Source organism: Hippocampus zosterae, chromosome 11 (genome assembly GCF_025434085.1).
Source record: "Hippocampus zosterae strain Florida chromosome 11, ASM2543408v3, whole genome shotgun sequence".
In the NCBI taxonomy this organism is placed as follows: Eukaryota; Metazoa; Chordata; class Actinopteri; order Syngnathiformes; family Syngnathidae; genus Hippocampus; species Hippocampus zosterae.
The window spans coordinates 5,144,389-5,161,112 of NC_067461.1; the positions used below are offsets into that span (position 1 = coordinate 5,144,389).

A 16,724-nucleotide genomic window follows, 5' to 3' on the forward strand; every position below is an offset into this window, starting at 1 on the left:
GGTGGGGTGGGGGGGATTTTAGGAATTATCAAATCAAATTACTGTATCTTAAACTCGCACAGTTTGGAATTGCACCAAACACCTGTGACCCCCAAAGAAGACACATGTTCAAGAAAATGGATGCTAACGTTTTACATTTGTATGACAGTGAAATACGTTGGGAAAAAAAAAAAGGTATTCAAGTTTTTTTCGTTGGAGAAAGCGCTCCTCCGCTCGCAATTTGCAAGTCATTTTCCTCACTTGTAGCTTGCGATTGCTCGGCAGAATCTATATGATCGCATCTTTAGTTCTTTTCAAGGTCACTTCTGCACTTTTTTTTTAGTCACGACGTAATCGCCACGCGCCTGATTCGTTCGTTATGGAGTGAGCCAAAAAGAGGCGGGTTCCAGTTGTCCCGAGAAAGGAGATGAACAGCAGGTTTGCATGCTCACCCTTGATCGTAATTATAGTACTCCTGCGCGTAGTAGTCTTGGCCGGGGTCGATGCCGGACTCCATGGAGAGTTCCTGCATTTGAGAGAGAGAGAGAGAGAGAGAGAAATTCCTGAGTAGGAGGAAGAGCGGCAATGGACAAGACGGACGTGGATCAGACAACGGGGCAAGTGAAGGGTGGGCGGGGAGGGGGGAAAAAGAAGGGGCAGCATTTCTACCTCGGGTCTCAGCAGAGATGGTCTCAGCAGTTGCTGATGCTGCCAGTGATTAGTGGCCAGGCCATGAGGAAGAAGAAGAAGAAAAAGACAAAAGGAAGATCGCCAGGAGAGACACAAACGGGGTTTGACAGAGTTTGAGTACTTTTGCCGCACGTCCGCGGGCAGCTCGTGAGGAAAATGATACGTCATGAAGGAGTTGGAATATGGAAGGTCGTTGAATTAAAACGGCGTGATGTCAAATTGACATTTAGGGTTAAAATGTGAAATGACAAGCATAGACCTTTGTGTGTGGGGGGGGGGGGGTGGGGGGGGGACATCATGTTTGGTGATGCTGTTGCCGTTCAATGAAAAATTGATTGAGAATTACTTGAACATTCATTCATTCATTCATCTTCCGAGCCGCTTGATCCTCACTAGGGTCGCGGGGGGTGCTGGAGCCTATCCCAGCTGCCTTCGGGCAGTAGGCGGGGGACACCCTGAATCGGTTGCCAGCCAATCGCAGGGCACACAGAGACGAACAACCATACGCACTCACACTCACACCTAGGGACAATTTAGAGTGTTCAATCAGCCTGCCACGCATGTTTTTTGGAATGTGGGAGGAAACCAGAGCACCCGCAGAAAACCCATGCAGGCCCGGGGAGAACATGCAAACTCCACACAGGGAGGCCGGAGCTGGAATCGAACCCGGTACCTCTGCACTGTGAAGCCGACGTGCTAACCACTGGAGTACCGGGCCACCCCTATATATTCATTCATTCATTCATTCATCTTCCGAGCCGCTTGATCCTCACTAAGGTCACGGGCGTGCTGGAGCCTATCCCAGCTGTCTTCGGGCAGTAGGCGGGGGACACCCTGAACCGGTTGCCAGCCAATCGCAGGGCACACAGAAACGAACAACCATCCACGCTCACACTCACACCTAGGGACAATTTAGAGTGTTCAATCAGCCTGCCACGCATGTTTTTGGAATGTGGGAGGAAACCGGAGCACCCGGAGAAAACCCACGCAGGCCCGGGGAGAACATGCAAACTCCACACAGGGAGGCCGGAGCTGGAATCGAACCCGGTACCTCTGCACTGTGAAGCCGACATGCTAACCACTGGACTACCGGGCCGCCCTTACTTGAACATTTTAGATTCAAACTTTTCACGCGCCCTGTAACCTGATAACATGATACGCTGTCCCTTATTTCGAAAAAAATAAAATAAATGCACATTATTTTGTGCATTGGAACCTCTCAACGAAATTGGGATTCAATCCAATCGTTGCAAACTGGTCCTATTTTTCATTGGACCAGTTATTTGAACAAGATGGCAGCAGAAACAGTCGAATGGAAGTGTCGTTAAGAAAGCGGTCTTGTGCTCGTTCGACATTTTCCCATCATCAGATAAGAATGATCGGATGAAAAGGGCCACCTCACAACATGCACGTACTCACCTGTCTCCCGTACCCTCGCCTCCTGTGTGCCGCAAAAAAAAAAAAAAGGTGGGGGGGAGGGGAGGACAAATAATGACTTCGACTGAAATTGACATTTGCCATAAATGAAATGTTTGGTCTACATAGATGGCGTATCTCTGTTCTTGCTGCGTTTTCAAAATGGCAGTTACAACGTTGCGATATTTTGGGAAAGATGCCCCAGGCCCGTTTATCACACTGGTATGGGTTAACCCCCCCTGCACCCCCCTCTCCTTTATCTTATTCAAACATGAGCAGAAAAAAACAATGAATGCACATATCAAAGAGAGATGGTAGATTGGAATTCAGGGAAAATTAAAAAAAAAAAAAAGAAAAAACAACAAAAACCGTCGACGCAGCCATTCCTAGATAATCTCCGAGCAGATATTAAACGAGCGCTGCGATTCCGGGAGGCATGATAACTCAAACAAAGTTAATAAAAGTGTCCTCGGTTATCGCGGTGCACATATTGCGCCACATCCTTTTCGACAGGCGGCAATGCGCTTTGTGTTTTTGGACTAAAATGAAGCCTGTAAATCTTCAAATCCATCACGGGGGGCTGATTCGAGCAACAATGCATCTGCAGAGCGCTCGTTACAAGTCAATATCGAACAGCCGGCGGACTGGGATTTGCGGAAGCTTCCGGGAGCGCGTCACAATTAACGACTTCACCGGCAGGCCCATATATGACCCGGCCGTGGGGGTGGGGGAGTTTTGTCTGGGGAGCTGTAAAGTGTTGTTAGGGGCGGGCCGGCGAGCGGGCTTTCAGCGGGCCACGCCTACCAGGCAGATATGAAGATGAAAGTGGGCTTTGATGGATGACCTCTTGGCTTTTCTGTGAGCTTCTGCGATACTTTACCAAGCTGATGAATAGCCGTAATGCTTGACATGATTAAGGAGGGGCATGTGTCGATACCAGATATCGATATCGGGCTGTTACCGCCCTTATTTGAGAGCATTGGGTGTTTGGTGGACGCTGCCGATACCAACCACCGATACCAAGAAAGCCAAAATTCATACAACCAGAATTTTTATTTATTTTTTTGATGGATGACCTCTTGACTTTTCTGTGAGCTTCTGCGATACTTGACCAAGCTGATGAATAGCCGTAATGCTTGACATGATTAGGGAGGGGCATGTGTCGATACCAGATATCGATATCGGGCTGTTACCGCCCTTATTTGAGAGCATTGGGTGTCTGGTGGAGGCTGCCGATACCAACCACCGATACCAAGAAAGCCAAAATTCATACAACCAGAATTTTTATTTATTTTTTGGCGCAGCTGTTTTGATTGATGCGGTAATTAAAAATAAATAAAATAATAAAATAAATATAAATATATATATGTACATATAAAATAAAATAAAATAAATAATAAAAGATATTTATTTTGTGAGAAAATACTACACATCATATTTATTTATATCACTTTGAGAGACGTTTCAGTTGTCGAAACGTCCCATTGTGTTGGATAGGATGTGATGTCATGTGCATCTATGAGGTCAAGTGAGGTGGGGGGGGTCGAGGATTAATACAATATTGTCGGCCCCCTTGTGGCCTATAAAGCTCTGGACTAATTTGCGAGATTAAAAAAAAAATAATAACACATCAGCACTTTACCTTCAGCAATTCGATTTCCATCCAGCAGTATTTATCTATCTATCATCTGAGTATGCTCTCCACCCACCAGCTGTGACGGCACCGGTAGTGGCAACAGGCTCGAATTCCGATATCGACAAAAAAAAAAAAAAAAAATCAAATATTTGTGGAAGGTGGAGGTTGGCCCGGAGATTTGCATTTCTTGTGTCTAGACTTGCTTACGGGTTCATCGTTCCTGTTATTTACACGAGCAAAACGGCCACGGCATCAAAACGGCAGTTAGCGCTGGCTTCAGACTGTCGGAAATGAAAGACTCTCCGCACCCCCCCCCCCCTTCTCCCCGCAAGAGTGGTGCTGCAGGCAACGGAGTGAAAAGGTAAGCGATCATCCTGAGATGAACAAGACGGTGGTTGAGGATTGGAAAGGACTCTCTGTGTGGGAAGACGAAGGAAACAAATAAATGGGATACATCGAGTGTGAAAGAGAGCAAGAGGGGGGGCATGGGGGGGGGGGGGGGAGTTAATGTACTTGACAGTCCCACGGGCAGCAGCTCTGACTCTCCGCTCAGAGATTGATTGGTTCTGTAATTAGCCTTTTCAAGTGTGCCGCGCAACATCAGACTGACGACTTTATCAAGCTGGCGGGATCTGTGCAGACATGCGAATTGACAAGAGACGCCAGAGGTCGCCTCACTCGGGATCAGCCCGCCGAGGGGAAGCGCCCGGCGTGATTGGATCTGCAACTGCAACACGAGTCGTTACCGGCTGCCTCGCTCGGTACAACATGACATTGTCGTGTATGTTTTTTTTTCCTGAGAACGGAAACTTGCAAGTGAAACAAACGGTCCCATGAATATTGCATTATTTGTTGCTCTCAAGACTCCGCGTAACAGGCAAGATGAGATCAGAGACGTGATGCAGATATCGTGATGATTATTAGACATGAAAGACATTTCATCTGTGCTGTATGTTGCACATGGAACGCATTTGACAAAGTTGACTTGAGCTTGAACTTGAATATAGCGCATTGCGCGTAGTTTTGAGTTACTTACCGCGAATACCGTCCGCGCGTCTTGAATATTTACGAGTTCATATCCGAGAAACGCGGCTGGCTGCCTTTGGGAAAAACTTGAGTTATGGGTAATTCTTGGATCTTTTTGAAGAAGTGGAATCAAATACTGTAGATTCCCTTCTGGCTAATTTCACTTTTGCAGACAGGAAATGCGTTCACATCTGCAATCGTCATAATTATCCAGCTCTTGTCTTTAAAGATTCAATTAAAAAATATGTTTTTAGACTATGGCTCTTGGCAACATATTTCTGGTTTAAAAGCCGAAATACGATTTTACGTTACTGTATCCTAAATTCATTCATTCATTCATCTTCCGTACCGCTTGATCCTCACTAGGGTCGCGGGGGGTGCTGGAGCCCATCCCAGCCGTCTCCGGGCAGTAGGCGGGGGACACCCTGAATCAGTTGCCAGCCAATCGCAGAGCACACAGAGACGAACAACCATCCACATCCACACTCACACTTAGGGACAATTTAGAGTGTTCAATCAGCCTGTCATGCATATTTTTGGAATGTGGGAGGAAACCGGAGCACCCGGAGAAAACCCACGCAGGCCCGGGGAGAACATGCAAACTCCACATAGGGAGGCCGGAGCTGGAATCGAACCCGGTACCTCTGCACTGTGAAGCCGACGTGCTAACCACTGGACTACCGGGCCGCCCGGTATCCTAAATATTTATTCCTATTTGTATATTTATATGGGACCTAATGCAGCAAAAGTAGCAAAAAAATATATATATACATTTACTCCCTATTTTCCTTCCAGAGGGGGTCACCATTCTTCTGATTGGTCGACCGCACTCAGAAGTCAAAGTTTCGAGGTCACCAAAAACAAACCCGACGATGGCTGTTATTCAAAAACTGCAATTTGACAGAAGACAACTATTATCAACTTTTATGGAGCAATGCAAGCCTATAAAAGTACAATCAACGCGGCAAAGCGGAGTACACCGTCTTTGGCAGCTGGCGGCTTTCAACAGCAACATAGAGATGTTTAAAAAAAAAAAAAACTACACAACCGAAAATGTTGACTTGATGCCAAACTACCAGTCGTGCAAAATTCCATAAGCGAGAAACAAAGAACATGAAAACAAAGAGACACAGAGTGGACGTGGAAAAATTCAAAACAACGTGAAGATGAAGAGAGAGAGTGAGAGAAAGAGAGAGGAAAAAACGACTCAGAAGACTGTGGTTTGTGACGAAGAGGGTTCGCTGAGCTCGGCAACGTCTGAGCCGTGAAGCTCGGGCGCCGCGTTTGGTTTGCTTTCTTCGCTTTCAGCGGCGTTCACGCTTGAGCAGATTTGGACCGCAGAGCCGCGAGCGTCGGGCTTTGGCCCGCTCGGCTCGGCGCTGAGATCAGACTCACGCAGTTTGTCAGCACCCTCGGAATCCTCAGTCACTTGCGGTTTCTTGTTCAACTTGGGCACCTTGCAATTTTTGTCGACTTGGCTGTACAGGTTGGCAACAGACCTCTCGATGTCGGCCAGATTCTGGAGGTTTTTAAGGATCCCTTTCAGCTCCCGCTTGCCGGTCTCTGCCCGCGACGCCGCGGCGGGGGAGTTCAGCTTGCGTTCCGCGACGGGTCGAAGCGAGGACACGGGCGGCAAAGACGTCGGGACGAATTGAACGGCCGGGCGGATCTGGTCGATGGAAGGCGACGGCGGGGGAGGGAGAGGTGGCGGAGGGGGCGGGGCAACCTCTTTGTGACTTTGAGGAGGAGACACCTGAGAGTGAACATGAGGGGGGGAGGGGGAAGCCTGATTGCTACTGCTACATTTATGAAAGTCAGGGGGGGAGGGTGGAAATGAAGGCGGATCGGGGCTCGGGGAGTTAGAGGGCGAGGGCGGAGACGGGGGACGCTCCGGGACAGGAGGCGGCGGGTTTTCCGGTGGGTCGGGGATGATCTCCACGTGGATCTGACACGGCTGCGCTGTCACGTAATTGGAGAGGCAGGAGCTGAACTTCCTGAGGACGGGCGGAGTGGATCTCTGGTTCGGCAGGGACAAGGACTCGTCTCCCTGGGTTACGACGATATTTGGCGGTACGTCCCTCCCAAAGGATGAGGGGTAGTCCATGATTGACAGGAGGGCATCCGAGGACACCTCCAGCACGTGAGTGCCGTCTTGGTCCCGGACAAGTATCGGGGACGGTGAGCCTTGGCCGTTTTGCAGGAGGGCCTGCTGCTCAAACTGCCTGGCTTGCTCGCGAACGGACATTTTGGTTTCGAAGCTCCCACTCATCGCGTCAACGCCGGAACCTTCCGTTTGTTGCCCGTGTCTCACAGCGGCTTGGAGGATCTGCAGTTCCCAGTCGGACGGATCCATGAGCGCTTGCCTCCGAGGCGCCTCGTTGGCCTCGGCGTGAATACGAGCTGGCATCGTCCAGGCGCAGCCTGACCATTCGGAATACGGAGCCGAAAAGGAGAAGCGATTTTCGGGAGGGCCTTTCCTTCTCGAGAAGACGTCAGGGCTGCCCAGGTGACCGTTGTCATTATATACGGGGTTGTGGGTGGTGAGCGGGTTGCGGTCGGAGAGGAAAGTCACGTTGCTCTCCGATTTGGGCAGGTTGACGTGAAGCGCTCCGTTGCTGTGGGCCGCGAGGGCGCGACAGGCAAAGGTACTAAGAATCCTTTGGTGGTCGGCCTCCTCAATGACGGACTTTTTAGCCCTGATCCGGAGCGGGTGGTGCAAAAGAAGAAGGGAGGACAAAAAAGACTTGAAAACGATTGACAGGGAGGCTTTCAGGAAGGGAAAATCTGAGACGAAAGGGGCAAGGGAAAAAACGCTAATGTTTGATTCCAGGGTTACGAGTGATGACGGACTATTTGAGTAGACTAAAAGCATCATCTATACAAATTGCCAAAAAAAACAATACAGTGAAATTACTATGCCACATTGTAGAAGTTGGCAGTTGGCAATTGTAAGATACCGTACAGAGGTACCGTTTATTTAAATCTTATATAAAGCACAGATCCTTAAATTGTATTTTTTTTTTAAAGAAAGTCCCACCCTTGGAATGGATTAACTTTCCTTGCATTATTTCTTATCGGGACCATTCATGTATCAAAAGTTGCCAGCCGCCATGGATCATCTGCAACATTTGAGGATCTGCTTCAAAAGCTGCATCATTCCATACTGGAAAGGATGCGATGTCATTGCCCAAAACACTGCGAGATGTGAGGGGAGGACGAGATGAAGCAGAGGCTCGAGGAGAATCCTTTGGATACGTGGGATAAAAGGCTTTCCCCCTTCAGGTCCACGTTACAAAAAGGTCACGGCTAATCAAAAGCATACCTGAAAGCTATCAGCTACAAGGGGAATCGAGGCTCCTGTGATGGCTTTTGTGCATTTTTAATGTGGAGATTACTTACTGTAGTCTGAATCCATAGAGACAGGGGGGGGGGGGGCATGATGGCAAGGACAGAAAACACACACAGATGGTAAGATGAGAAAGGCAGAGACTGGATGTGGGTTTCAATTCACAAAGGTGTGAGGTAACGCAAAGGTGATGTGGCCTCAGGACCACTGGTGACAGTCGACAGAATGAAAACGCTTAATACGTCACTCCGGAGCAAAGTGGAGGCATGCGTTGTAAGGCTTCTTTTCACGTTCTGTGACTGAACAATGGACAGATATGCCACGAGCAAGCCTGCCCACGACAGAGGGACTTCACATGTCCAAACGTTTGGAGCCCGCGGGAGTCGAGCCAAACCAATCAGAGAGGTTGCAAACCAGCTGACAAAGCAGAACGTCGGAGTAACTTGAAAACAAACCCCCGAAACAACAAACTTGCGTTTCACTGCGCAGGCTAATTGGATGAACCGTCACCACTTACTTTGCTCATATTTTTACACTCAGAAAACACGATATTAGGTTGGCCCACACACATCTAACGCAACAACAGCTGTTTTACATAACTCAAGTCATTCAAGCGATAATAATGTTCAGTTTTGATTGACACTATTGATAAAACTATTGTAGAGGTTGTAGTTTGCGGTGGTGTATCATGTGTGTTTCAAATACAGAGCTAGATAGAGCCAGCTAATGATTGAAATTGATTTAGCTAGAAAACTAGCTAGTTATGGCATAGCTAGCTCGCTAGCTAGCGAGCTAGCTCGATATCTATATTATAGATGCATCTAGAAATAGATATATAGTGTACATGTTTACTGCTTATTATCAAATTATGACATTTTTGAAAACAGGCAAAAGAAAAATCGACTAAGTCTCTTTCTACCAACACGAGGTATATAATTGTAGGTGTTTTGAAAGAAAGGGTGAACACGCAATGTGTCATTTTTTGTTTTGAGTGAGTGAAATTCCAGGAGGGGGTGGTGGTGGAGGTTTTATTTACTACTTAATAGGATGTTGTTTAAAAATAGGGGGCAGGGGAGACTCACATGCTGCCATCCCCGAGCTCTTCGTAAAGGTTGGCCCCCACAGCGCTGGTGGGTGCTGCCTTGCCTCCCGGCGGCAAAGCCATTTGAATCCTGGCAGTTTTGGCGCACTCGGCCTGCCGCCTGTTTAAAGAAAGCATCGACAGTTTCCCAGCAAATAAACGTTGTCAGAGCAAACACATTAGACATTAAAAGCATATTAGCGTGTGGGTATTAACCATAATCAGGAAGCTCAGCTGACATTAAGTGGATTCCGCCTTTTAAAATTAATGAGCTTTCAAGCATGAAAAGAAACTATTTGTTGTAAATGAAACGTTAACCTGCTTACCCGTGAACACTTTATTATGTCGCCACAGACATCAATCAGTGTGTGTTCTGTGTACGGTCAACAACAAATCCTATTGAAATAGCTCATGAATGATTCACAAAAGGCAAACCTGCAACACTTACTTGATCTTTGCAGCTGCAGAATAAATAGCGGAACTTTCAAAAATCGGTAACGGAAATAATTACTTACTCTTTGAACCTGATGGAGGACAATCGGAAGGGAGGAGCAAGACAGGGAGGGAGAGAGAGGGAAAAAAAAAGTCATTGGCCATTATTTTGACTCAAATTCAAAAATGGGGGCAGGCATCTGATGTCCATAAATTGTATATAATGACTGACCTGTATGGGAAAAAAAAATCCTAATTGTTTTTCAAGAATATGAAATGTGTTTTAGTTCACGCCATAATATCAACTCAATGAATTCCGTGTCCATATCTACCGTATGTCCCAATGCAAGGACAACAATAAACACTCCAAAACCGAGCCGGCTTGCATGAAATCATACCCAAAAAGGCATGCCATTAATTCTTTGTGAACTTGTGTGTATCTGTGATATGACAAAGTAGCACGACGACACACTTTGACGGTCACAACCGAGTGTAGATATTGGTTCCAAATGAGCAGTCATTAATTTGCTTTCCCAAAAGCGCCATCGCGGCGAAGAGGCCAGCAGAGTGCGCAGTCAGCATGTAAAAAAAAACAACAACCGCAGAGCAACAAGGGCTCGATCTGAATGTTGTTCCCATTATTTGTGATCCCGGCAGAAAACTGGCGCGCGTTGTACTCACTGCTTGTACGTAACCATGACGATAAGGATGGCGGGGATGCAGCAGAGAATGATGATGATGGCGAGAGCGAGGAGAGCCCCCTCCGTGTAGCCCACGGCTTGGGCGGCCTTCTTCACGCTTGCCACGATGTCCGGCGAGCGGATCTCCAGGATTCGGCCGCCCTCGCCAAGGTAAGGCTGGAACTCCTTGTTGATTTCCAGAACATTCCCGTCGAGAAATCTCGATTGAAGCACAAGCGGGTGTTGCAAATAAAACACTTTGCCTTTGACACAGTGAGAATAATAATAATAATAACAAGTAGAATAATAGTGGCACGTCAGGCTGCTCGGATAAAACTGGATCTGAATGACCTGTTCCAATTGATTCAGATAGGATCCTTATGGACTTTATGTACAAGGGAGGTGGTTGGGGAAGAGGGGGGGGGGGTGGATTCGATCTGTCCTCAACTGTCAACCTGTTTTACCCTGATAGGAAGAAAAATGTCTCGTGACCAATTTGCTATGTGTTGCTGTGCTACAAGGCAAAAAAAATAAATATTTTTTAAAAAGCATAATCACGCTGTGTCAGACAGATGCCGGAGAACAGGGCCTGGACTGATACATTCTCTAAGAAAACAATTGGAATATATTTCTGGTGTATGCTCAAGCCCTTGAGACAATTGGAGGCTCTGTTATATGTGGTTGTGAAAGGAAAAAAAAAATGGGACCAATCTTTTTTGTGGGAAAATAGTGTGGGCATGAATTGTCGCAAATGACATGTCATTGGCGGCGAGGGAAAAACGTTTCGAGAGTGTTGCAAAGCTAAAAAAAAAAAAAAAAAGAAATCTTGTATCGGCGCTTGGTTTGAGAGCGATTGAGAGAACAGACCTGAAACGTATGCACCGAGTACAAATCATAAATAGAATGGAAAATAATGTCTTTTCTAAAATATATATATACTAGCTGGTTCGCCGCCCTCCTGGCGCCTCATCAGCTAGTTCCTGCGGAAGGCTGGTAAGGTGGGCCTTCGGACCAAAAATGTGTTGCTCGGTTCAACTTTTTGTTCATCTTCATTGCTTATCGCGATTTTTTTAGCTCTACTAAATAACTAACAATTTCATTGCAATGCTTGTGGGTAGACAACATTTTGCCCGCGCGATCGTAGTGAGCCACTGCCTGAGCGGCGCAGTGGCGGCGCGCAGCGGCGCGGTGAAGTAGGTACGTTTTGAAAAGGGACAGACGGAAGGACAGACCGCATGCGGGACGACGCGCAATATATATATATATATACATATATATATATATATATATACATATATATATATATATATATATAGGCATCGGTTTGGCATACGGGAGACGGTGGTTCGAATCCCGCTTGGGGCAAAAATGAGCACATAACACCATCCAGTGTGGGTCCTTGGGCAAGATCCTTCACGCTAATGCCTACCTCATACAATGATGAGAGACAATAAAACGAATGACATGCCGGCTCAGACGTCGCCCGGCCAAACAAGGTCTGCGTCAGGTGCTGGGGAACCAGAGCACCTTGATGAAAAATGGGCTACTGGAACAAAGCGGAGATGGGCGAGATACGATAACATGGCTCTGTTGGAATGCTACTACTCAAGCAACCCTAGTCAGAGGGGTTACATGCAGAGAATGTGGGCTAAATGGTTACTTCGAAACCCACAGTCACGGTTGACCGCGAAACAACTAGTAGCTCAGTGTTCCAACATCCACAAACGGCAACTGCTGTCACAACTTGAGATTGATGAGGTACAACGCAGGTTCCATGGTGAAGGGCCCCAGGCTGCCAGATCAGAGGAGGAGGTCATACAAGAGATTGGGAGGCAACCCCCAATGAATGCAGATGATGAGATTGGGTGGCCAGCCCCAATGAATGAAATGCTGAGCGAGGCAGCAACTGACCTGAAAGCTAAGATCATGGCGAGAATGAAAGCGGGGCAACCTAGAAACCGATTACAACGGCTATGTGAAGTACCATCTGAAAGTCTCATGGAAAGTGTGAATGCAGCACTGAGGGCGATCCCTACCGTAACGATCACAGAAACCAATGAGCTGATATACGCTTCAGCATCAGTGATCCTGGAGACTCTGGGCTATAAGAGCAACCATGGAAGCCATGAGATGCGTTACCCACCATGGAAAAGACGGTTGGAGGCTAAGATCAAGGCGGCCCGGAAAGATGTGAGTCAATTAACGGAGGCCCAGAGAGGTGTGATGAAAAGGCCGATACCCGAGAGGTACATCCAGATGACCATACCTGAAGCACTCGAAACTGCCAAACAAAGGCTCCAAGCCTTGTCCAGTCGCCTAAAGCGGTACACGAAAGAGAATGAGGCCAGACGAATAAACAGGCTGTTCGCAACACAACCTGCGAAAGTGTACGCTCAGTGGCAGGGTCCTAACAACAGAGCTGACCCACCAAGACTGGAAACTGAAAGGTACTGGAAAGGCATATGGGAGAAGGAGGTTGCACATAACAGCAGTGCACAATGGCTGGTGACCCTGAGAGAGGAGCACAGCAACCTCCCTGAACAGAACCCGGTTACCATAACAGTGGCAGACATACAGGAAAGAGTCTCAGATATGAAGAACTGGACAGCACCAGGCCCGGACATGGTCCACACCTACTGGCTAAAGAAACTCACAGCACTCCATGAGCGCCTAGCAGTACAAATGAACCAGCTGCTGAGGGATGGGACTCACCCAGAATGGCTAACCGAAGGGCGAACCATCCTGATCATGAAGGATCCCTCAAAGGGTGCAGCCCCATCCAACTATCGGCCAATAACCTGTCTCTCCACAACATGGAAGCTCATGTCAGGCATCATTGCGGCTAAGATAAGTGGACACATGGATCAATACATGAACGAAGCACAGAAGGGCATTGGTAGAGATACCAGAGGAGCCAAACATCAGCTCCTGGTTGACAGAACAGTCGCACAAGACTGCAGGTCCCGACGTACCAACCTGTGCACAGCCTGGATTGATTACAAGAAAGCCTATGACTCGATGCCACATACATGGATCACTGAATGCTTGGAGTTGTATAAGGTGAACAGGACCCTCAGAGCCTTCGTTGCGAACTCGATGAGGATGTGGAAAACCACACTTGAAGCCAATGGAAAGCCACTTACCCAAGTGTCCATCAAATGTGGCATATATCAAGGTGATGCACTATCCCCACTGCTGTTCTGCATAGGACTGAACCCCCTAAGCCAAGTAATCACCAAGACAGGCTATGGATACCGCCTCAGAAATGGAGCTACAATCAGTCACCTCCTCTACATGGATGACATAAAGCTGTATGCTAAGAGCGAAAGGGACATAGATTCCCTGATCCACACAACCAGGATCTACAGCAGCGACATCGGGATGTCATTCGGGCTTGAGAAATGCAGTCGGATGGTGACTAAGAGAGGAAAGGTAGTCCGCACTGAAGGGGTCTCACTCCCTGAAGGAACAATAGCAGACATTGAGGACAGCTACAAGTACCTTGGTATACCACAAGCCAATGGCAACCTCGAACTGGCAACAAGGAAAGCGGCTACGGCCAAATACCTCCAGCGAGTGAGGCAAGTCCTAAGAAGCCAGCTCAATGGCAAGAATAAGACCCGGGCAATAAACAGCTATGCCCTGCCAGTGATCAGATACCCTGCAGGAATAATAAGGTGGCCAAAGGAAGAGATTCAGACCACGGATGTTAAGACTCGAAAGCTCCTAACCATGCATGGAGGGTTCCATCCCAAATCCAGCACCCTGAGACTGTACGCAAGCCGAAAGGATGGAGGCCGGGGACTAGTGAGTGTGAGAGCCACTGTCCAGGATGAAACATCCAAGCTCCATGAATACATCAAGGAGAAGGCTCCAACGGATGACGTACTCAGAGAATGTCTCAGACAATGGGGAACAGAAGATGAGGCGCTGGAAGAGGGACCATCATGGGAGGACAAGCCCCTACACGGGATGTACCACCGGACCATAACTGAAGTGGCTGATCTCAAGAAGTCCTATCAGTGGCTAGAGAGGGCTGGCCTGAAGGACAGCACAGAGGCACTCATCCTGGCTGCTCAGGAGCAGGCCTTGAGCACCAGAGCCATCGAGGCCCAGATATACCACACCAGACAAGACCCAAGGTGTAGGTTGTGCAAAGAGGCACCTGAGACGATCCAACACATAACTGCCGGGTGTAAGATGCTGGCAGGGAAAGGATACATGGAACGCCATAACCAGGTGGCTGGCATAGTCTACCGAAACATCTGTGCGGAGTATGGACTGGAAACCCCAAGGTCAAAATGGGAAACACCTCCGAAGGTGGTGGAGAATGACAGAGCGAAGATCCTGTGGGACTTCCAGATCCAGACTGACAAGATGGTAATGGCGAACCAACCAGATATCGTGATCATAGATAAAGGGCAGAGGAAAGCCGTTGTAGTGGATGTAGCGGTCCCAAGTGATGGAAACATCAGGAAGAAGGAACATGAGAAACTCGAGAAATACCAAGGGCTCAGAGAGGAGCTGGAGAGAGCCTGGAAGGTAAAGGTGACAGTCGTGCCTGTGGTGGTCGGAGCACTCGGGGCAGTGACCCCCAAACTAGATGAGTGGTTGCAACAGATCCCGGGAACAACATCGGACATCTCAGTCCAGAAATGTGCAGTGCTGGGAACAGCAAGGATACTGCGCAGAAACCTCAAGCTTCCTGGCCTCTGGTAGAGGACCCGAGCTGAATGAGGGACGGACACCACCCGAGGGGTGAGATGAGGATTTTTTTTTTTTATATATATATATATATATATATATAGCCAGGGCAACATAAATTTGTTTAACTTTTGGAGTTAGCTGTTCAGGTTGGTTTTTGACTTATGTTCATTTTTCTTGCCCAATGAAAAATTTTGAAATGGAAAGAAAAAAAAAAAAGTCTGAAATCCACCATCGCCATTGAATGGCAACTGTCAGGATACTATCGTTTAAAAGGGCCTAACAGCCAAACGTCAAGGAGCTCATGAATAGCTGCTGCTCGGTGTACTGAAAGAGCCTCAAGCAACCTGAGCTGACTGGAATGGGAATGCAAAAAAAAAAAGGCAAAAATGATCTTAGCGCCTTACTTGAAGAGCTCCTGGCGTGAAATGGCCCTGTTTGTGAGCGGGTCGATGGCGTACACCATCAGGTCCGACTTGCTGTAGTCCTCCAGCTCAAAGCCGTCACCGTGGCGACGCGGCCCGATGGCCTCCACAATCACCTTGGCGCCGGGGATCTGATCCTGGACGTGACGCTCCAGGATACTGGAAATTGCCATAATGCAATTAAAAAAAAGGCCGGGGCGGGGGGGGGGGGGGGGGGAATGCAACAGAGCGATTAGAAAAGACATCAGACACCCATTAGCTTCGGAATCAATTAAGCGTTTCTGGCACGGCCGGATCCAACAAATCTGGCAACGACCGTGCTGTGATTTTGGGCCCCGATGATCCTTTTTCGGGCAGGACGGGAAGGATGCGAGTTGCCTTTGCCAACGCCGATACAACGTCAATGTCCCCCCCACCTCCCGGTGGCCCTTCTGAGATGTGCATCTCTAGGTCAAAACATGTATGAGCGAGACACGGTGAGCTATTGAAAATCAGTTTGCCTTTCACGTTGCCTCATTAGGCCAAAAAAACGGCGAGTCTCACCAGGTGCCAAAGGAGATGCCGCCGAATCGCTGTCATTAAATAATTTGGACGGGGGACAGAAGAGACTGTATCATCCCCCCTCGAGTGGGTCATCGAGCAAAGGCCTTCACTCGGCTGATTGATATTTATTTAAGAGCTAGAGAAGAGTTTTAGTTTGGCGAGTCGGTGTTATGACGAGTCATTTTTCCGGTGGTAAATTTATAAGGTGAATTAGGAGCCTCCTTAAAACTAATCTGCCTCATATCCTTGAGGGCGGAGCCGGTTGAGAAAGTGCAATTTGTTTTTTTTTTTTGTTTTCCGCCAGGCGAAGCTGTCTATTCAAACAAGGAAAACAATTAACTGGAAGTCACACTGGAGGGCGAGCAAATGTTCTGGAAAATAAAATACTGATTGGATTGAAGGCGGATGTGGCGATATGATGCATCTGCCGGGAACGTGTTCGCCGTCCCTGGCGGCGACGCGGAAACGTCTCCTCGTAAAATCAGGACTGAAATGATTTGAATTTTGAAGATGAATGGCATTCGATTTGTACTCATTTGGTGGTGTTACTGCTGATTAATTGTGGAATCGAACAAAGAACAACGTGACGTCGGCGATGGGGAAACGGAGCTATTTGTACCAGCCAAGCCTCTGCCTTCGAAACAAGAGCTCAGAACCCTGAAAGAGAGATTCTCCCATCCCATTAAGAGCGATTGTTAATTTTACTGCGAGAAAGAAAAGTTAGCCAAATGCCTGTCTCATACTATTGCCTTTGTGGCGCGGTTGA

At 47.9% G+C, this 16,724-nt stretch overlaps 1 protein-coding gene across 4 annotated transcripts in view; it reads right to left on the reverse strand.

Moving 5' to 3' along the window:
• LOC127610106 (protocadherin-15-like) overlaps positions 1 to 16,724 on the reverse strand; it is a 211,857-nt gene that overhangs the window by 4,333 nt on the left and 190,800 nt on the right. For 3 of the 4 annotated variants that reach the window (XM_052079846.1, XM_052079845.1, XM_052079847.1), the window contains 3 exons: positions 15,398 to 15,574; positions 10,288 to 10,506; positions 9,319 to 9,698 (listed from right to left, as the gene is read on the reverse strand). In XM_052079846.1, coding sequence (XP_051935806.1) covers positions 9,686 to 9,698; positions 10,288 to 10,506; positions 15,398 to 15,574 — 409 coding nt within the window. In that variant the 3' untranslated portion in view covers positions 9,319 to 9,685. Of the gene's footprint in view, positions 1 to 431; positions 506 to 648; positions 688 to 2,088; positions 2,111 to 9,175; positions 9,296 to 9,318; positions 9,699 to 10,287; positions 10,507 to 15,397; positions 15,575 to 16,724 lie in introns of those variants that run through there. The other variant, XM_052079848.1, reaches the window with a different exon arrangement.